The 23405-nt window shown below is 38.2% G+C and overlaps 1 protein-coding gene across 1 annotated transcript in view; it reads left to right on the top strand.

The window, feature by feature from the left end:
• The window catches only part of kcnh5b (potassium voltage-gated channel, subfamily H (eag-related), member 5b), a 194094-nt gene that overhangs the window by 45117 nt on the left and 125572 nt on the right, over window positions 1–23405 (top strand). Inside the window, exons 6-8 of the mRNA XM_075447653.1 lie at window positions 2578–2970; window positions 17224–17381; window positions 18484–18755. Of these exons, the coding sequence (XP_075303768.1) occupies window positions 2578–2970; window positions 17224–17381; window positions 18484–18755 (823 nt within the window). The remainder of the gene's footprint in view (window positions 1–2577; window positions 2971–17223; window positions 17382–18483; window positions 18756–23405) is intronic.

Below are 23405 nucleotides of genomic sequence, written 5' to 3'. Positions count from 1 at the left end.
TGATTTAGATTTAATAGATCATTATTAAGATTATTAAGATGTGAACCCACACATTTGCAGGAGTCTGCTGGACATATGGAACAAAATTATATAGACTAAACTGCTTTATATGGTGCAAAAAAAAACAATTACATTTGAAAGAGCATGAAAACATCTTTCAGCATCAAAAACTAAACTAAAATAATAACAATAATAATGATAATAATTTTAGGCTGCACAGACTTCTGATCTTCATCAAAAGAAGCCTATCTGAGTAAGGAGCATTAGGCTTACTACGTTAGTATACCACTAAAACATAATTTTGTCAACAATGAATAATAACGTATAATAATAATAATAATAAATTGCAATCATTATATATTAATAGCCTACATTATATGAGAGTGTTAATTAAGCTACACAGGCTTTCTAATACCAATCAGCAGACTTCACTTTTCGGAAAAGTAGAAAGATGAATAGAATGGGACATCATTTTTGTTGTATTCTACATACAAAAAAGTGTATATATTTGGAGAAACTATTTTTCCCTCTCCGAATATCGTTTTTGGATTTGGTTCCACCACTAGTAGAGATTGTTATAGTAATGGTAATGATAGATGATTATTTGTGTAATAACTGCAGCAGTATTTCTTAGTAGATATGGTTTTGGCAACAGCGGCACTCGTGATGAGTAATGGTACTGGTTGTACTCGGAGTATGTAAAGTTTGTAGTTTCATTTCTGATTTTAGCGCATATTGATTAGTGTTGTTAGCAGTGTTGCTAGCAGTATGGGCAGGGAAGTAACTGAGGATACGAGCTGGTTAAAACTGCAAAAATAGTAGTATATGTGGTACTAAAGTAACTTTAACAGCACAATCATAAGTATATTACGATAAATATTGGTAGTTTTTAAAAAGCCACACCATTGTTACGACCCATGGTCATTTGGGGGGGGCTCACTCTCTGTATTTCAGTTAATTTCTTCTTTAGTTATATTTGTCTCTCTGTGTTCAGTAGCTCCCTTAGCTTCTGTAATTTTTGTTCTGTTTTTGGTTGTTTTGTCACTTGATTTTTATTAATTTAAAGGTTATTATTGTTACTTTTGGAAAACTGTTTCCTTGTAGTGTCTTTATGTTACTCCCCTTTTTCCCTTGGCGAGCTTGGGTTGAAGCATCATCAACAAAGCTAAACATTATGCAGGCATTTTAATTAAATAAGAAGGAGGAATCATCATCATCATCATATATTACAGTTAATATCTGCAGCAATTTCAAACAGAATATTATCTTGTATAGATAATTACTTGAGTGGTTAATGTGTTATCTCTGCGTGTGTGTGGCCAACAGAGGAAGGGCTGCTTTATAGATTTAATAGGGTTTGTATTCTACTGTGGAGGCTGAGCTCAGCAGTGGGATCCCATCCAGATTACCTCAACACTGTAAAATATAATGATGTTTTTTTTTTTTGGTCAACCCCTCGTCCCTGTCTTTGGATTTTATTTTCTCATCTTCTTCATCTTCTGGTCCCATCTCATCTCAAGCCAACTGTAGTTAATGTGCGTTTCTGCCGCTAATTGCTTTACAGTGTGGCAGAAGAGATGAATGCTGAGGAGGAGTGGGGAACGAAAACTTTTCTTCATACGCTGCACTTGAGATGATAATTAACAGACAAAAAGAAGACTTACATCTTGCACCTTTACCTATTTTACTTACTTCATTAATTATTTTCTATGCTCTCCTTCTATATTTTTGCCTCATGAAAACAGATTGCATTTATATAAGAAGAAAACTCCTTTCCATGGGGTGGTGTTACTGACATATCTATTTTTTAGAAATATAATCTAAAATAAAAAATGTAACACTTATATTTCTGCCTGAATGATCTAGATATGAATGATGGCACCAAAAGAGAATTGCAAAAAAAAAAAAAAAAAAAAAGAATCCAGATCCAACATTAGGGGGGCTGTGCTTCCCCTCTAATACATTTTCATGCAAACCTGGTGATACCTGTTGATTTGAGTCATCTTGTAAAACAGACAGCAAACAAACAAGTTTCCCCCACCAAACCGGAGCAGTATATTGCAGATTTAACAGAAGTGATCCCATTCTGTACCAAAATGTGTAATGAGCTAATCCCTATATTCACCAACTGTCCACTCAGTTTCATGACATTCACTTTGGTAGATTGTGTTTATTGTTTCTAACAGACAAATTGGTAAACATCCATATCTAAACCTGTCCACATCAAAACCAAATCCCTGTTAAATTCAGCCATTTCCCACCTCTGGAAAATATCATCCATCCATCCATCCATACATATATACATAAATGCATACAGCACATGCAATGAAAAGGTAAAATTACAGGTCTAAGACAACATCACAGTTGGATGGTGCAAAGCACAAATATTTCAAATGACTTTGTTTAAATGGCACAAACTTAAACATATCGTTAGGATTCTGGTGTTTTTAATGCATTTTGTTCATGGGGTTATTTTAAATAACTGTTCAATTCTTGGAAGAGGAAAGCACTTGGTAAGTGGAAACCAAAGAAATACGTATGATAGAGTCATACCTTCTTCCTCCTTCCTGTCTCCAGGTTTTGCAGCTCAACTCTGACATCCTCCCACAATACAAGCAGGAAGCTCCCAAGACGCCTCCTCACATCATCCTTCACTACTGCACCTTCAAGACCACCTGGGACTGGGTCATCCTTATCCTCACCTTTTACACAGCCATAATGGTGCCCTACAATGTTTCCTTCAAAACCAAGCAGAACAACATTGTTTGGCTGGTGCTGGATAGCGTGGTTGATGTAATCTTCCTGGTGGACATCGTCCTCAACTTCCACACCACCTTCGTGGGTCCTGGTGGAGAGGTGATTTCTGACCCAAAACTTATCCGCATGAACTACCTGAAGACCTGGTTTGTCATAGACCTGCTGTCTTGCCTGCCTTACGACATCATCAACGCCTTTGAGAATGTGGATGAGGTATGGCTTGGCTTTTAAATGACTATGTGAAAGCTGTGGAGGTAGTTGTGAGAGGAGTTTATTCAGAGGTGTAATGACTAAAACTGAAAACTTCACTAAATCCTAATTTCCAAAGTAAAAATGGAGCACAGCAGAAACCAATTAAACAATTTATACCGATGAAAAAAGATGCTTAGAGGATGTGAAGAGCCTATAATACAGCAGTGATCTCATATCAGTTTTATATCTACTGTCCTCCTTTCTAACAGTTTTATTTTTGGTTTTTCCTTGTTTTTTCCCCCCACATCATTATTTGAATTTGAATCATCTTTCTGCTGATAAGCTGTAACTTTTCAACGTGCCCAAAACACTTTTGAAGTTTACTACTTGTAACTACATTGCCTTTACAAATCAAAATATCTACCTAATTGTTTCCCAGTGTATGAGGTTGACATTGTGCTTCATCAAAAATGACAGCAACAGTAAGATGACAGGTTAGCAAATGATGTTTTTTTGCCTTTTAACACCAGCGTGCCAAAATTTGCTTTTTTGTTTGTTTTCCGACATGGGTTGATTGGAATTATGCTATGCTGGACTTAGATATTAACTTAACCCTATTCATTTGTCAGATAGTTAAGATTTTTGCTTTTCAGAATGTCTACATATTTATTGTCTCAGCTTGCGTGCCTGACATTCCTGTCACTCAAAGCACAAATTAAATGGCTGATCTAACAGCGACTTTGTAGCATTTCTACACTACTGTAATCTTTATGGAGATTATAAAGGAAACAAAATACTACATACTCACACACACAAATATAGGAAGTTCTGAAAGTGATACTTTCCAACTTTTCACTTTTTTCTCACACACACAGCACAACATCCACATTTATATTCACCGCAGGCTGATATCGATTGTGGTTTCAGGAGACAGAGTAATGGACCACCAGCTTTTTGTGCTCAGAAATATACAGATTTTCACTTAAATCTGCCTCTAGACATGCTAGCTTTTAGCTTCTAATCCTGTGTTCAATTTCTGGTTGATATTTTATGAGGAGATCAGATCGTTCTTGAGCATTTTTCACAGCCATTTACCCCCATCGCAAGTCATGGAGTAATATCAATTTGGCCTCAAGTCCATTAGAAGTGATTTTCCACTTGATTTCCCATAGAAATGATTAAACTCAGCTTGAGTGGAGGTGGTAATCAATTGAAGTTATAATGAAAAGGAACATGTGATATCTACAAATGCGTTTATATTATTTATTTTTCCACTTCTCTTTTTTGTTAGTTATTTACTTATTGAGTGGGTGTTTATGTTGTGTGTCTGCATGCTCATACTTGTGAACACACACAATGTGTTCGCACCCAGTCAACCATTACTTAGTTTGTATGTATGTATAGAAGTGTGTCTGCAAAGTGGGTGTTTAATCACACGAGTGCTCGAGTGCCAGTAATGATAATAATTCCCACATGTACGCTGCCAGCAGCCTAATTTATTAATTTTTCATGCCAAAATGATTCCAGACCTTCATCTGCATTATTTCTTGTTAATATTTTCACCAAAACTGAAAGTCTGATACAAAATCCTCTTACTTTTTTTTTTTTTTTTTTTTGCATAAACAAAGTGCGTCCAACTCTACGTGCATGAGGAATGGGCTTCTAACTACTCAGGATGTGGAGCTGATTTACTTGTTACTGGCACTCGGCAGGACAAATAACAGGTTGAGGAACTGGACGACAGATTGATGACAGTGTGTACCATGTTTCCCTTGGGAGGGTTTCCTGAAAGGTTGCTCCACAGCATGATCATGCAGGGAGCTGGCTGGCTTTGCACATTCAGAAAGTGCAATTGCTCCGAACATATGGCTGCGAGTGAGCCTGCTCACAGTTCGGGGCAGGTTGTGGGTCAGGGTTATTTAGAAACTTAAGGAGCTCTGCACCTAAGAGCCCTCTAACACTTGCCTTCATGCCATAGGCATAGCTGCCAATCCCCAGCAATGTACAGGAGTGTATAGAAAGATCAGGAAGTGTACCCTCAAAAAGAATACCTGCTTGGTCTTTGCCAGGCAGAGGGTATTGTGATGGTTTACTCAAAAATCTGCAGTTTATCACACTGGCAGGTGTCAAGCACAGAAAGTCAGTCAAGGAAGCAATAAATAGATTAATGAATAAGTAAATAAATGAATAAATAGGGAGCAGACGAAAGAAAGTCCACAAGCACACAAGTGAAACCAAGAAACACGAGAGCCACTAAAATTCAGAGTGAACAAAAAAAATCTTGCAGTGGAAAGAATAAACCAGAGAATAGAAGGGGGAGTGATGGTTAACTGAACAAAGATGTGGAATAATCACTAATCAGCACATAAGGCAGAACGTCGACAACAACAGAACATTTAAAAAATAGAGCAGGGAGAGACTAAATAAAAAAAGAAAAAAACCCATGAGAGATTTTTTCTCAAGGTCACTTATCTGATATACATCTCAAGGTAGCCTAAAGTATAATGGTTCAAATCTGTCCACTAACTCAAGCAGTTAGTTCTCATGTTTCATCCACACAGTGTCAGTTTAACTCTTCAGTTGCTTCTCTGGTGGGTTGTTGTAAATTTGGATGTTTTTTTTTTCTAAATGTCCAGCTGATTAACATGTCTTTATAAGATGTTTCAGTCCTGGCAATAAGAAAAAAAATCCTTAACCTTGGTCCTGCAATGTTCTAAAATGTCATTTGTGTCTTTTAACAATATCTGCAAGTCCCTTGAATAAACTGATGCATAAAGGACCTCACGGAAAGAATTAATACTTTTAAGTTTCAGAAAAATAATTCATTCTCCTTCCTGTTAGGTTTCTCTGTATGTGTGCATTTGCTTTCCTGCTGCTGTTCTATGTTTGGCTAAATGGTGTATTGTATTGTGCATCATTCAGTAAGCGTCTGGAGTGTCACTCTGTGTTAGCTCAGGTGTCTCTTGTCCTCCAGTGTCTCACTGCGAGTTGTTGATTGATTCAATGAGCTTATGCTGGGCTGAGTTTTCTGTTTGCTGTCCTTCAAACAGCAGGAAGGCAGGCTGAGAGGAAATCAATCGTGTGTACAGTTCCAGTAATGAAGTAGGAAACAGTTGGTCTTCTCTACTTTTCTAAATTAATATTTCTATCGCTGCTTTTGGGTATTAGCAGACTCGAAGAATAAATGGATGCCTACTGAGGATAGTGTGTGGCTAGAGGTGCTGTTTGAAATATGATAACTGGAGGCTCAGTTTGATTTCTACTGATGGGGCTGATTGCTGTAGAGGCCAGAGGTATTTTTAGTTGTGTTTTAATGCAGGTTTCAAGATGCTGGCGGGCCATGCCAAGCCATGCAAGTGCTGCCAACTTTTTTGCATACACACACCACACTAAGGAAAAACACACATTTTTGTGACTTTCGAGTGCTGTAAAAGACATGACCAAAATTCATCACTTGCTATCATACCTGGGTTTGGAGAACTTTCTTTTCTAAAAGTAGGAAAAATTCAGAGAATGACATTATTCTGAGATGATCGTGGCACTCATTTAATAGTGTTTTTACAGTGCGGGACTTTACTTTGTTGCTTTTGGCAGTCATTTCATATCAACCACAACAGTTTATTCAGCAACAGTAAAAAAAAGACGATTTATTTTCAATGATACAACAGAAACCAAAAATGCAACACTCAAGTTACAGATGTCTAAATAATGTGGAATTAAATTGCGCCAATAAAGAAAAAACATTGTGGTGAATCTGAATGCGAGCTATTCTCAGTGAGAGTTTGACACCCCGATTGCATTTTAACATTTTCTCTTGAACTAATTTAAGGTTTCATACTGCATGTTTTCTAACAGAATTCACATATAAACAACTACAGTACATTTGGAAACCTCCTTTTCAGGTGCTCATATTACATGACTAAGACTGATATGTTCATTTTTAATTCTTCTTTGTAAGTTCTTTGCAATGACAACGTGAAGTCTGGACACCCCAGACATTGACACACACGTGTGTCCTGTTTTTCTTTGTGTTTTTTAAAATAGTTGTACTTGAAACCCTTGTCAGTCATCCTTTGTTCTTTGGTCTGTTTGCCTCAGCAAATAAAATGCAGCTCAGTTGGATTGAGATCAGCTGCTCAACTCAGCCATGGCCATACATAAAAAAAACAATCTTTTGGGACATTTTCTATCTGTACTGTGAAGTGCTGTCCAGCTGACTTTACTGTATCTAAAAAAACAGTATATCCCTGTTCCCTTTAGTTTTACATATGATATTACATCCTTGTTGCTTTAAGCCTTCTCCAAAGTTTATCTCAGTTTCATCTGTTGGAACAAACTATTTCCAGAGCTGGTTATACTTATCTGGACTCTCTGGTCTTGGGGCTTATGAATGGTTTGCACTTTGCATTGCATTGAACCCTTTGGATTTACTCCCCTGAAGTTATCTTCTTACAGTAGAATTGGAAATTTATGCCTGCCTCCTCCAGAATGTTATTCACTCAGGTGTTGTGAAGTGGTTGTTAACAGCATTGAAAGAACTCAATGATCATTTACCCACTGGTGACCATCATAGACAATGTTGCTGAACTCAATTGGTTTGTTCCTCCCTTTTTCTCAGAATGCACCAAAAATTGTAGGTTCCCTAAAGGATTGTACAAATGCATATGCCACTCTCAGAATCAGTAATGAAGAAACAAAGAAGTCTTTTCCCAATTTTGAATCCACTTATATTAGATCTCCTGAGAAGGAAGGTTTTTGGATTTTAAAGCACTGTTATTTTTACTGACTTTGATGTGAATACCTTCAAATTAAAGCTGACAGTCTGCACTTTGTGCCAGTTCTATATTTCATAACTGCAACCTAAATGTCTTGATATATAGGAAAAACTGCAAAAGATGTGTCAGCCAACATGCAAACTTATTTCTAAATAACATATGTACAAAAGGAAATTCTATTAAATGCCTATTAAATCCCCCCCCCCCCCCCCCCCCCCCCCCCCCCCCCTCAAAAAGAACCAAACGGAATACCTGGCTTCTAATTCTTCTTTAGATATCATGCACTGGTTAACCAGATCCTCCAAAAGTAAATAGTAATATTATAGTAATTGCAGTGATAGTAATATAGTAAGTATTAATAGTAAAAGTGCTAAGAGCAGAAAATTGACCCTATTAGACTATAAAATGTTTTAATTTGATAGCCCATATATAATTTTACTCAACAATTTAACTATTACATTTTTGCTCTACTTAGCAGGGAAAATCCGAAAAAAAGAGAAAAAGTTTGTGTGAAAGCATTGTGCGAAAACAGCCTTTTCTTTAAGCTGTTAGAACCAAACACTGTACTTGTGTGTTTGTTCTTGGTGGCCGTTTTTAGAAGAAAAGCAGGCAGAACAATAGCACAGCTCTGAGTATCTCAAGAATAACAACACCTACGTGAAGACGCATACAGTTCAGCAGCAGCATTGAGCTAAGTTTTCAAGCTATGACTTTGAAACAACTGCAGCAGAAAAAATATGCAACATTCTCATGAATTGCTCCCTCAGGTTGGAGCAGAGTTGGCTTTGAGAATGTGTGTGCTGGGTTGGGATGTGTGGTGTAGGATTCAGGCAGGGAAGAATCCCCCCCCATGGGCCTGAAACCACCTGATGTAACAGAAGAGTTCAGCTGGCTGATGGGGACTCACAGCGGGCGTCTGCAGGTGCCACAGCTGTTGCAAAAGGTCTAGTCTAACCTGACCTTTTAGAGCGGTATGCACGTTGCCATCACCATGTCAGGCCAAGTTCACAGTGCTGGGTGGAAGCTGTGTGTCATGCATTTGGGGGTGGTTAACAGAGATGGAAAGAAGTGGAAGGGAATAAATAGAGGCTGTAAATGAATTTGTCAGAGACTGTAAAGGGTCAGGGGATATAAGATGAGTATAGATTAATGTATATAGGGTAGAAGATCCTATAAATGGAAACAATAAATTATTTAAATCCAAAACAGGGACTGCTTAAAAACATAGAAAGAGAAATAGAAAATAGAAAAACAGCAGCTGTGAAACAAGAAGACTCTTAACAGGTAAAATGAAGGAAGGAGGAATGTAGCAGTCTAGTGGTGTGGAATGATGCATGAAAATATGAAGTTATTGGAAGAGGCAAAAAAGGATTAATGGCGTCTTTTTTAATTCCAGAAGGCGTTTTTGGTAAGACTACTGCAGAAAGGTAGATGGTTGCCTTGTATGTGTTGGATTGAAAAAGTCTAATCACTGGCGTTGTAAATTGTTAAAAAACCCATTAAACATTAAAAGATTATACTTCACAGTGAAGATTACAAACTGAATTTGTTTTGGTATGTTAGCTTCATAACATCATTAATAAGTACAGCAACAAGTTACATCATGTATTGGTTTTTGTTACCTCAAACAGACTTGTTGGATCTTTTAGAAAAAAACATGGTTTGATTTCTGTTGCTTGTTGTCTCTGCTTCAAACCTTTTGATAATGACTTTCAACCTAAAAACAGCTTTAGTAATTGTATTGTAACTATGGCAGTGCAACACTCAAAAGTTATAAAACCTCTTAAGATGGTTGACTGAGTCAATGTTTTTGTGTTTTTAAACTGTCATTAACACATAATTTGAATGGGGGGTCACTAAAAATCCCCAATTACAAGGGCTGATCCTCAGTTCATTCTTTAGTTTAATATTATCCTTAAATGAAGTGTAGAGCTGCACCAATCTCAAGCAAAGCCTGTTATAGAGGGACATGTGAGTGCTCAAGTAATTATTCATTTTGAACTGCTGAGACTTATTTTCCAGGTCAGATCTCTCCCACACTCACACACACACATGAGTAGATAATATAGACAGAAAAAACCCCTTGTGCTCACCTGATAATTTAAGTAACACCTCACAGCAGTAAAACATTCCTGCACGGCAAAGATAACATCATTGGAGATAACCACATGTCCTTGTGTTACTATAAGTTCAATAAATGTTTCCCAAAAAGTATTAATCCGTCCAAAACGAGTTCTGGGTAGATGTGATGCATATGACCAACAGTCAGGGTCCATTTTTTATTTTCTTTTAACACACCCAAAATGATTGACCAAACAGACTTCAAATTAATGTGATAAGCACATGGCAAATTAGCACATGAATACATACAGCATTACTAAAGTTATTTCTTCATCACTCTAGCTATATTTAAATGTCATTGACAATAAACAGCCCTCATACACAGCCCTTTTTTTCTCACACAAATAAAACCGCTACAAGTCACTAAATTCGTAAACTCGCAAACTAGTCGGGACAGGATTCTATAAGGGATAACTGCCGAAAACAACACAACAGCTCGAATGTATGACAAACAATGCTTCGTTTATGTCTTAAAGGTTATTAAAGACTGTGTAAGTGTTTTACTTTTTGTTTTAATGCTGCTTGTAGAATTGGTTTTGGCATCTGCTGATAGTTTCACAATTGAGAACTGATTTTTAAGACACTTGACTAATGAAATCTTGCAGACTATAAGTGCTTTTAGAAACATGCAGATAATTCTTTGTTGAGAAAGAACTTTCCCATTGGGCACATCATCTCCCTTTAGTTGCCATATCCCATCACCGGGTTTTCTTTGCATAAAGGGGTAATAATAGCCATGATTTTACATGCGCTGTTCGCTTTTGACTCCTGCTCTTTTCATCTGTGTTGCTCTGTCCTGTGGATTCTTAATTTTGAGGCATTTACATATGAGCTGGGGACAGTCCAAGTCCCAGGAGAAGCCTTTGAAGCTGTGGCTTGAGAGAGCGAGGGAGGCTCCAGAGATCTGCCTATTTTAGCTGCACAGAGAAGGAGAAAAATACCTGGGGTGGGGTGAATGTGCAGCTTAGATGTCTTTTTTCCACTGACATATGACCAGGACTGGTCAGGTTGTAGGTAAAGAGGAACTCAATATTGATGGTGTTATATTCAAGAGCAAGGCCAGATTAATAAGGGAAAAAGCAGGAAAGCTTTCTTTACAACTGTCTTCAGGATGAACAGTAGATAATTTGCGTAACCTTTGCATAGCCATAAGTGTTTTTGTTTTATACCGATTTCACATATTTCACATATTTGTGGGACTGAATAAACTGTAATTTCTAGTGTCAGAATGGTTGTGACAAGAACTGCATCCTAAGATCACGCAAAAAAAAGGGTGGCGCATGTTTTTAAAATTTGGTATGGATTCATAGAAAAACTTCACTTTGGGAGATTGTCTGCGAGGACATCAGGACATGTTAGAAAGGTCTCATCTGTAATGGCGTCGCCTCACGGAAAGAAGGTTCCTTTGAATCTCAGTTGGGGGCTTTCTGTAAGATGTCTGTTTCCCACGCTGCACTGGTTCTCTGCGGATACTCCAGCTTCCTCCGACTGTCGAAAAACATACATTTTGTGTTGTGACTCGCTGTTTGTCTCTCTTTTAGCCCTGTAATGGTCTGGTGACCTGTCTGAGGTGTACCCTGCCTCTCACCCTGGGGCAGCTAAAATGGGCTTCAGACCTCCCGAGACTGAGATGAATGGGATTACGACTTTTCAGAATAGCATTGTTACTAATGTATTATCTGCTTCTTGCTTTTTATAAGTTGTGATTTCCCTCAGCATGAAAATATACGCATCATTGCACTAAATAAATGTGACGGGCAAAAAAACAAAGAAAGTGCCTTTTGATTTAACTCGTGCAAAAAATGGTTATTATCCCACAAGAAAACAACATAATGCATGAGAGTTTGCTATGATGTCAAAACCTGAACAGTACCTGCTGAACAGTACAGAGGCTGCACAATGGTGTGCTGATTAGCACTATCCCCTTACAGCAAAAAGACTCTTGACTCGGGTCTCAGATGCGGACTTTCTTTGGGGTACTGGGTACTCCAGCTTTCTCCCATGGTCCAAAAACATGTATATAAGGTTAATTTATGATTCTAAATTGACTGTACAGATTAGTATAAGCATGGTTGTTAGTCTCTGGGTTGGCTCTGCGATGGACTGGCGACCTAACCTGGGTGTTACCTGCCTCTTGCCCAGTGGTAACTGGGATAGGCTTCAGGTCCCCTGACCCTGAATAGGATCAAGTGTTGATGAAGAATGGATGAATAAATGAATGAATAATGGCACAGTAGAATTGATTTTAGATATATATATTATTCCCCTCAGGGAAGACCACTCAGGGAAAATCTTGTGGGAAAGCCCAAAGGAAGAAAGTCGGTTTCGTTCAAATGTGAAAAAACTGAGATGTGGCAAAAAAAGAAGAGTTAAACATGCCCTGAGACTATAAAAACTCATTAATAATCAACAGAAATGTCAGACTTTCTATTGTGAAGACTTTTTACACCACACATTAAATTATTTCTCTGTGGAGAATAAGAGTGAAGATTTGCAAATGTTAAAGGATCAAAAGATAAACCAATGCAGACAGAAGCTGGTTTGCAGCATGACACAGGGAGAAAAAGTTTGAAAATAAATGTTAGGATGGAGATGAAGGCTGAGATGAGAGTAATGATCTTACAGAATACTGCAGAGAGCAGCTTGCTTCACCAGCTCAGCAGTTTTCTGCTTCATTGCGTAACATCACCAGATAATCCCGCTGGTTGTGCCTTCATGTGATTTTTATTAACTGCTACAAAATAATAGATGATATTTTTCTTAATTTTTTGTAATGTTTTCTTACTGTAAATAGGTTGCTAGAGGGTGTGTGGCGTTGCCCCCTGCTACTCTGAGTAAAATGGATCATAAGGAGCACACTGACGCCTCGGGGGTCTTGCCTGTTGTTGAAAGAATTACTTCTGTCATTTTCTGAGCTTTGATCTCAGCTGATTGTATTTGGAGAAGTTTATGGTCTGAAACATATAGTGTCTGGGTGTTATTTGACATAGCTGAATCAGTATATTCATCATGCACCATGCTAATTAAAGATGCATTGATATGGGCTGAAAAGCATTGGGCTTCCTCCCTCTGATTCCTCTTAGTGGGTTGGTCCACACTTACCAGCAGTCTCCCAAGCAAACTGGTTCTATGAGAACTTCAGTGATATGACAATTTGATTTAATTGTCCAATATCATGCCTGTGGCTCTTTCTTTTACTTTTACAGGCATTTCTCAATGAACCAAGAAGAACCAGTTAGCATATTTACATGACAGAAGACAAAAAACTCCCCAAAAAGACAAATCATCATCTTCATCAGAACAAAAATGGACTTATAAAACATGCATGTCAACATGTTAGTCTGAGCAAATTCGAGTTTATCAAAAATCCCAATTTTTTCCTCTAAATGTGTAAAAAAATAGTGACCGAAAATCAGCCCAATAAGACTACACGTCCACTTAAGATCACTTAAAGCATTTCCAGATCGTCACTCTTGACGAATCCTGATTTTATGACTGCAGAGTCATCTGATTCAACTGGCATTCAAGTAACTCAAGGACAACATCTGTGGAGTGTTTTTGGCAAAACTTACATGTATGATATTTTGATTTGATGTTCGATAAAGAAACTTCCACAAAGAAGAAGCAGAATGTCTCATACTGTCCACTCCGATGCAGTGTTAGGCATACTTCATTTAACAACTGAAGTCCTGTCCGGTGCATTCATACTGGGACAGGAACGGTGTTCCAATTGAATAGCTAGTCCCTGTACCTCAACCTAACTGTGCACGTGACTGCACTGACTTCTATCTGTGATGCTTTGTGTTTTCAAGTGAATCTATTTTTTCCCCTAGAAGGATTACCTTCTGCCTTAATTGAGTCTACTGTTTTAATTATCTTTATGCGCAGCTGCTGTGTTTAAGGAAGAGATCATTGTTCTTTCCAAATTCTGATCTTTTGCTACACGGGTAATAAAAAAATCAGTTAGCTTATAAGTTCTTTTAAAACTTGCTTTAGTAAGTCAATTTTGAGTCAATTCCCTGAAACCATGTCTCTGCTTGTGGATGGACCTTTTGTCTTTCAGGCGCCGCCACAATGATGTGTTGTGAGGCCATTGTGTACAGTAACACTGCTGAAAGAGCACAAGAGTTATTTATGTATCTTGTTCCGTTCATGGCATGTTTTTGAAGCTCTGGGCTATTCTGCTCAGCTCTTTCCACTGCACTCTTCTTGACTGTAAATGAGACTTAGTATCAATGTCAATATTACCTGCACAGAGCCCTCAGCAAGTGATATTAGTGTGCTCGTCATCACCTGCGTTGGAGGAAAGTGACGGCTCTCTTTCTATGATAGTTAGCCCACACCACCACATTGTACTCCATTTCTCTTAACCCTGCTGCTGAATATGAAATCATTTTAGACATAAAATACCTAAGTAAATGTACAATAATCATATTCAAATCATAAGTCACTTTTTACAAGTCAAACTTCAAAGTTTTTTAGGGTTAGGGTAACCCATATATGATTTTGTTTGTAGACCATACAACAGATTTTGGGGGCTATGGTCTTCTTATCAGTATTATTCACTCTTTGACTCATTTCTGATGTCTTCACTCCTTGTTTACACTCACCTGAATGCTCCAGACCAGCAAACTGCTAAAAGTTCTTCTTTTTAGAAAGGTGCTCTCACTTAACCATGATCAACCAGCAGCTGGCTGTATTCCTGTGGTAGCACTAGGGCTGGACTTACGTTTTCGCACATTGCTGACGTAGTTTGTAAAACGAACAAAAGAAAAACAAAAGGGTAATGTAAAATAATAAGTAAATACTAATGGAGAAAGTAGGCTTACTTTCATAAAAAAAAGTACAGGCTAAAAGTTTTTTAAGAAGTATTTTCTCAGTTTTTGCAGAGTTTGATGTGCGGCTTTCAGTGATGAACATGAAGCACTTTTGAATACTGAAAGGGATTTTAAAGGCACAATGTGCGATTTTTATGTCATTTTGAAATGTATTGCATACAAAAAACACCTATACATACCATAAGAGTGTGCAGAAATAATCCTACTGGCATGTCCTAACCAAAGTTTATACGCAGCATAGCTGAGTTTTACTGCAGAATTAGCAGGCTAAACTGATAGCGCCGGACCGGCAGTTTTTCTGGCCAGGAGGGGGCGATATAGAGTAAAATCAACCTCCGTTCAACCCCAGGCAGTAGAGGAAATCGCTGGTCAAAGCGCACTTCCATGGTCTCCATTAGTTGCCTCCATCTGATGAAAGCATTCCCTATATTAACGCGGACTTGCCCCCTTTTTTTGTCTGATATTCTTTTAGACAAACTTCTTTCGGATTTTCCGCTAGCATCTGCCATCTCGTTAGCCTCTCTGACAGTGTTGGGTAAGTTACTTTAAAAATGTAATCTGTTACAGTTACAAGTTACCTTGTTTAAAATGTAATTGTAGTGTAACTTTTTGGATTACTTAAAAAAAGTAATGTAACTAATTACTTTTGGATTACTTTTGGATTACTTTGACCTATTTATGGTATAGGATAATCTGTATATTATCTGTATGATTCCATCTGTATTTATCACATTTATTTATACCATGCTATTTTTCTTTTCATTGTACTGCCATAACTACATTATACATTCTCTGCACATACATGCATTTCCCTAGGTAATTGATCTATTCTTCACATATCTATTAACCATCTTTCCTTACACTAGCTGTAAATAACTGCATTTTATCTCTAAATACTGCATGCTATACAATCTGCACGCGTTACACTTGATAAGATGCCAAACTGCATTTCATTAATACATGTGCAATGACAATGAAGTGCTCTACTTTAGTAATAAATAAGCAAAGTAAGACTTTTACATCACATTTTATTTTTCTTTGCACACCCTTGCTTGTGTGTGTGCGCCAGTACTTCCGGTGAAAACTTCCGGTGATTTGACAGCGCGTCAGGTTAGGGCCAGTGGCCGTAAACAAAGGTTAACTTATAGTCGAGAAGAAAGATGATAATATAACGTAGCTAAAAACTAGCTTTCTTCAGTAGCCTTGATGCTTAATGCTTACCGATTTAGCAAGCCTAGCAGCCTCGTTGCTAATGCTAGCCGCCGTAACGTTACCAACCATACCCGACGTCAAGGAGTTGGCTGAGCAGGGGCAAGATTATGGGGCTGGCAGAGTTAACTTCATAATGGGTGAGTGCAGGTTTCATTCACTTGTTTTCATTCTTTCACAGGTTTAATTCACTTCATTGGTTTATCCGATTGCTGGCCGCCGAGCCATTATGTGTCTGGGTTTGTGTGGGTTACTGATCATGGTTGTTAGCAGTTGATAGTCAGGTTGTGTGATGTGTGTGTGAGTGTGTATTTTTTCTATGGGTACATGCCATTGACTGTATGAGCGATCTGTGCTCGTTTTTTTATTTTTATTTAATTAGATTGGAGATACTAATTAATACTGAGGGGGGGCTGGTCCCGGGGAAAATTGCCAGGGCCGATTTTTTTTTCCCCAGTCCGACCCTGCCGCTCTGTACTTCTGTCACTGCAACCTCGCACAAATTGTAATCCTGTTAAGTAACCCCCGTTCTCACTGAATGTAACTGTAATCTGAGTACATCGTTTTTGCTTGTACTGTAACGGATTACAGTTACTTTTATTTTGTATCCTTTTACCGTAACGCCGTTACATGTAATCCGTTACTCCCCAACCCTGCTCTCTGAAGCCACTAGCACCTGCTCTGAGGAGGAGTGAGTGGGGTGGGCCGGCGGGGGGCGGGGCCAGCGCCAGACCAGCGATTTCTTCTACTGCCTGGGGTTGAACGGAGGTTGATTTTACTCTATATCGCCGCCTCATGACATAAAAATCGCACATTGTGCCTTTAAATAATGCATTGAACCCACTGTTGTTGCAATTTGGTTAATTAATTTGTTTTCCTCTTTTTCCACTGTAAATGTCTTTTCAGACATCTCAAAAGTTTTTAATCGCCCGCAGCAGTAATTAAAACTGTTTACACAGTGATGGGCCTCTTTTATATTATTTAATTGCATCATTACTTTTGGAACAACGTGACACGAGCTCCTAAATTACTGAAAGTTTAGTGTTTTTAGTGTGTTTAGTGTCAAGGAAAATAAAATAAACTCTTTTGTCCGTAATTACATGGGTAAGTGGTAATTAGGGTAGCTGTGATTTGACATCAGTGCAGCTTGAGGAAATAGTTGCCAAGCAACATGTTCTCTTTCTATGCAGTAGAAGCTGAACTTTTACCTGTGATGACCAAAAAATCTCCTCCAACTCCTCCTCTGCTTTTCTGCTCCCATCACTTATTTTCCTTACACCACACCTCCTGACATCTCTCTTTTCTCCCTTCCTCCTCTGCCTCCTCCACAGGGCATTAGCAGTTTGTTCAGCTCTCTGAAAGTGGTCCGCCTGCTGCGTCTTGGCCGGGTGGCTCGGAAACTGGACCACTACCTGGAATATGGTGCAGCTGTTCTGGTCCTGCTGGTCTGCGTGTTTGGACTGGTGGCCCACTGGCTGGCTTGCATCTGGTATTTATTTTTATTTATTTACTTCTTTTGATGGGTTTCATAGTCACTGAGGCACAGCTCAGTGCTATCCTCCTGGCTGCTGTTTTCCAAACTATTCCAAGTTGGTTATGTGTGATAAACCATGCTCCTCTCTTTCCTAAAGTGTAGTATTCTTCTTCATCCGAGCTCCATTGCAAGCAATAGGATTTATTTTCTTCCGATAACCCAACATGTAGAAGCCCTTTTTATGTTATGCCGGAACTTTTTTCTTTAGATAAAATCCCGTAAAATAAGGCACCAGGGTGTCTCAATAGGCCACACTGAAACTCTAAATGTTTTTATGCACCATAGCCTGTTCCTGTGGTCATGACTGATGGTTTTAATAACCATAGTAAATGTTGACTATAAGGTTTGCTGGCCTATTGAATATCCCCACAAGCAAATGAACGAAAATTTGAGCATTAAGTTGAAAGAGTTAAAGCTTGTTTATATTTGGTACATCCACATAGGATTATTTTTTTCTGGAGGGCTCTGTCCTGTGTTGATTTGAATTTGTAATAGTAATCTCATTATATTGATTTGATTTTGAAGTTATTTACTGATAGGAACTACAATTCTTCCCAGGATTATATTGTTTGCATTTTGTTTGAAAACCAGACTTCATCCTGAATTCTGCATGTTTAATCAGGAAGCTCAACCTGCTTTATGCATCAAATGAATAATCTCTCTCCACACCTCATCACAATTTTATCAAGTTTTATGTGAAGTTAGACAAAGTTTTATTTGATCTTTTAGACATTTTTATTTGTTTGTTTTTACTAACTGAGTGGGAGAGTAAACAGAATGAGCACTTACATAGTCAAAAAAGTATTCAAAAAGCTTAGGACAATCAATAAACAGACAAGGTCTGATGATGAGCCTCATACTGAAAAGTCCCTCATCACTGCTGATAACAAGTAGGGAGTTTGGAATGAAAGGCTTTGTTATAAGAGCGATGTTGAGATAAATGTTCATGCTCGATTCCCTTGTTCTAATATTTTTTATCTAACTAGATTTGTCAGCTTGTAAAGTCCAGTGTCATTCCTAGTAAATTGAATGATATTCCACATTTTCTTCCTAACAGGTACAGCATAGGAGACTACGAGGTGATTGATGAGGCCACCAACACCATCAAGATGGACAGTTGGCTTTACCAGCTGGCTATCAATATTGGATCACCTTACCGATACAATGCCAGTGGTTCTGGCCAATGGGAGGGTGGCCCTGGCAAGGACTCTCTGTACATCACATCTCTGTATTTCACCATGACAAGTTTGACAACCATCGGCTTTGGCAATATTGCCCCTACAACTGATGGAGAGAAAATCTTTTCTGTGGCTATGATGATGGTGGGATGTAAGTATGAGTACACTCAATGATGCTTTTTGCGTCACATACCCTGTGGTGGCAGCTTTCTGGGAACCAGTCTGTATTTTTGGATTCAATCACTTTGGAGTAAAATGTCACTATATTGCTTCCTATTGTGCCAACTATAGGTTTTTCAATAGGTATCACTATGCTGCTGTTATGAATTTTAGACACATGACACACAAATTGCCTTGAATGCTGATGTTTTATATTTATCACATTTGAAGCTGTGTGATGGTCTGTGTAGACACACTTACAGGTGAATGTTAATGTTTTAGGTATTTAGCAGATATGACATTACAGCTAACATCAAAGCTAACATTAAGCTACATAGAAGGAAACCACTAGTCAGACTCTGTCAGAGGTGACAGGAGTGACAGTGTAGAGATGGAGTGCAGGCATAGAGGGAAGTACAGAAAGATAAAGTGCAGTAGAGGGGGCAGGGAAGTACAGGGTAAGTGCCAGGATAGGAGATGCTCTCTGAAGAGCTGGGTCTTCAAGAGTTTCTTGAAGATAAACAGAAACTCTGTCAACTAATACTAATTGTATCATTAGTTGATTAATGTATTTTTTAAACATGTATTTAATACACAATGAATTTTTTTATTGTGTATTTCACAGATGAAATTGTCACGAAACATTACAAACTATTTAATTACCCAAGTAGATCATTTATCTTTGCATCTACTCATCAGTCACGGCACCAGGAATTCAATTTTGGACAGGCCAGACTAATTTTTGAAAATGCTTTACAGAGTTGATATAATTAAAACGGCTTCTGTATACAGCAAGTAGGTACACGGTATTCAAATGAAAACAACTACCAAAATATCAGTTTATTTATTTATTCAGTGAATTGAGAGAACCATACATATAAGATGCTGGAATTCTAAGCCTTAACAAAGAAAATGCCATCTTATTTGGATTGTCAAGTTTTGCTTTAACAGCATGGAGCGTCTTCTTTTAAGAGACTGGTCCAGATTTTAAACTGGAATGCACTAAAATGACCAAACAGCTTTCTGTACTTGTTAACATCGAGTTAAAAAAAAACATTCAATAGGATAAAGGAAGCAGAAAAAAGTTTAGCAAAAATGACAATAAATGAATGTGTAAATATATCAATGCACTGCAGCCAATGCAGACGTTTGACTGCTGTGATGAACAAACACTAACTTCAAAATAGTCGTGGCAGTAATCTTTACCGAAAAACAGTTTCTGACATCGTTAGAATTGTAAAAAAACTTAGTTGCCAGACTGTCCGGGCACCTACAGGAACTTTACAGTGTTCTGTTTTACCAAAATGAACCCCCCTAATCATATCACAATGAACAATCTCTTAACCTGTAATCAAGATCCAATCTATAAAGAGTTATTCTTGACAAAAACTAATTGCACATTATTGCCGTGACATGATGAATGTGCCAAACCCCGAATAGAGTAACAAAATCACATTTTAGCACATATGGGCCCAAGAAGTAGGTAGAGTAGCACTTTGATTTGACATAACTGAAGTCTAAACTTCAGGAGCATGGCTTTGGGATGTTGGTTGTCTTGTGTAACTCTCAATATTGATTGATTTCTTAGATTTCTTTGCATGTTGTATATTTTTGTGTTCTCCACAGAAACACGTAATCTTCATGCACAGCCAGTTTTAAGGTTATTGGATTTTTGAACAGGTTGTCCTCGTGGAGTTAAAGTAGTCTTCAAAGTAATGAAGAATGCTAACAGGTCATTTTTCTGTTGAAACAGCTTTTTAAACAATGTCAGAGGCTGCTCAGATCTAAGTAGCAGGATAGAAGCAGAAAATAACTGAACATAGAAATAGAAACCAGCATTGGCCTGAGATAATGATGAATTACACTCCCTGTGGTTAATCTGCAGAATAATCAGATTGTTCAGAATATTGGGATGCTAACAAGCTTGTGCATCATTTGTTATCCAAATTCGTGATTTAAACAAGCTGCCTTGAGCCAGTAGTGTTTATCTTTGAGTTTTAGGTTTTTAGACCTTTTGAGAAGGATGTGTATTATTGGACAATCATTTTTTCTCTTGTATTGTTGATGTCTCTGCTGGCCTGAAGGGGTTGGTGTAACAATGTCTAATACTAATGTCTGGAAGAGAAAAGTTACTTTCAGGTCATTAATTGTTAAACTGCATGCACAGTCTGCAAAACAGGTAGTACAAACTCTTATGTAGAAGGTTTTTTTTGGGCCCCCTGGAAGACCTTTGAACAAAAGGACTAAGAAACAAAAGAGATTGACATTAAAGTTAAACGGATGTATGCAGCTGCCAAGAACCTTTTATTAAACAACAGAAAATGGTTATTCACTCAAGGAGATAGAACATTTTCGTTTTATTTACAAACTTTTTAACATTTCATATGTACCTGAGCCTGGAATAGAGTACTCGTTCTTCTATTTTGCACTCGTGTGACAGATTTTCAGTCGTCCTTTTTCTTACCCGGAAGCTTTGTGCCCTTAGGCTGCTGCGGCTGTACATTATTCATCCCGTTTCCTTTACTTTAGCAATCTTAAGGACTGCTTTTGAGTTTCGTGCAAATAAGCTGTACACATGTAAGCCTGTTTAGATGGAGCCACCTCAGAGATGTTTTTTTTATATTCACAACAGTGAGGCAATTCTGAAATGACTTCATTTCACCCATGAAAAAGAAACATGGTTTCTGTTTCTATTGGCCACTTGTTTTCAGAGATGTGTTTGGCAGTTACTGTACGTTTCTCTGTGGTATATTTTTCAAGTAGACAGGAAACATTTGAATTCTTAAAAGATGCTTTGTTGTCCATGACAACATATGAATATAGTGTAAACTATATATAGTTTGGGGCTGAAATTATTTTTGTGATGCTTTGGGTCAGTGTTTTGGTTTAACTTAAATAGAATGGTGTGGGGTTGACATCACAGTGGAGGGTGTTGAACTTCATGGTCTGATGCTCAATGAGATGACTGATATTTTTGTATTTTCACAGACTTCCAATTGATGTAATTGATTTATATACATATTAATCAAACATTGACTTCTCCAAGCTAAATATATATATTTTTTTACATCAGTTAGTTGACTATATTGGTTGTTTTTCACTAATCTTCGAAAAGTCATGCAGTTGCTGAAATCAAAGTGAGAACTTTGCATCAAAGCTTAGTCGGTGACTGAATTTTGATAGCCTTGTTGGGGCATCTTTTGGAATCAATTTCTGGTCATGTTGGGTGTGCAAGGAAATGCAGCAAATTTCAGTGCTTGTGTGACATTAGCCGCATTCACACAGAGCAGTTCTAAGAATGCCATTCTAAGAATGGTCCTCCTCGAATTCCGTTCTAATAACTGTTCAGTTTGCATTCGCACATGAGTCGGGACCTGATAGGGACTGATGCGACGCAACCGTCTGCGACAGTGACGTGTTACTTTAGCGCCACATTCAAAAACAAAACAAAATAAAACAAAACCCGCGAAAAGTAAGGAGAGAAGAAAAAACACCACAAAGAAGCTAATATGGAGAGCAGGGAGGCCACCGTGTTCATGGTCTGCATGATGGTGATATTAATCATGGACGATCACATCGGGTGTCTAACATCGAAGCTGGAAGAGCTCACAGAGAGAGTCAGGAGACGATACTTTTTCATTTCATGAAGGAGAGCAGCGCGCCGCAGACAAAGGAGACAACGTGTAAGTTTAACTTATTAAACACGCGCAGGTTGTGTCCGTGTTGTATGAGGAAACATTTCAGCCGTGACAACATGACAAGGGGCGTAGCTACCGACCACCAAACACCTACGTCAGATGTGTTCCTATAGAACCCAGAAAAGACCCAACCACGAAGAAGGAGCTAAAATGGTTATAGGAACTGAGGGCCGTGGTCCCGAGTTCCTGTATGTCCGAATGCGGGAAAAAACGGCCCCGTTCCTTAAAAGGTTATAGAAACTGCCAAAGGTTCCTATAGTGGGAATGCGGCTAATAACAAGTAAAAGCTTAGTTTGGTGAGCAGGTTAGAAAACATTAAATTTCCTCCAAAAATAAGTCCTCATTCTTTCATGGTAGATGTTAAAATGCTGAACACAGACAGAAAGCACAAAGCCAATGGCTATTTTTAGATGTTTAAGTGTTTTCATATTTCTAATTATCTATCTGCCGAGTATTGTCATGTTTCTTAAACTTCTGTCCATTCTCTTCAGTGTGCTGGTGTACTCTGAAACCTTTTTGATATCAGTTCACTTGGTGAAAGCAGAAATTTTAAAATGGCTTTGTCTTGTTTAAAAAAAAAACAGTGGTTTGGTTTTTGTCTCAAGCTGATTTGTCCATGCCCGAGAGTGAAATATCAGGGCCAAGCCAGAGCCTCACTGGTTTGTTGTCCGTATTGTTTTATTCCTGGAAACTGGACAGTAAACAGCCTCAGCTGGGTGGTGAACAATACAGAGACATGATATGCTCGGCTGTGTTTGCTCTGTCCGACTGTGACCAATGATCTTCTTAGCATGGCGGATTGATGGTGTGGTGCAGTTTCTTGGTCTCATCAACACGGCGGTGGCAGAGAAACAGAAAGAGGCTATAGAGGTTGTGAAAATAGAAATACAATATGATAAAGGAAACATCTTTACATCACTGGAGAGCTATGAAAATGATCACAT

The sequence above is a fragment of the Odontesthes bonariensis genome, chromosome 17 (assembly GCF_027942865.1).
Source record: "Odontesthes bonariensis isolate fOdoBon6 chromosome 17, fOdoBon6.hap1, whole genome shotgun sequence".
NCBI classification, from domain to species: Eukaryota; Metazoa; Chordata; class Actinopteri; order Atheriniformes; family Atherinopsidae; genus Odontesthes; species Odontesthes bonariensis.
Note: the sequence above shows the minus strand (reverse complement) of the source record. Positions and strands in the feature narration are given on the sequence as shown.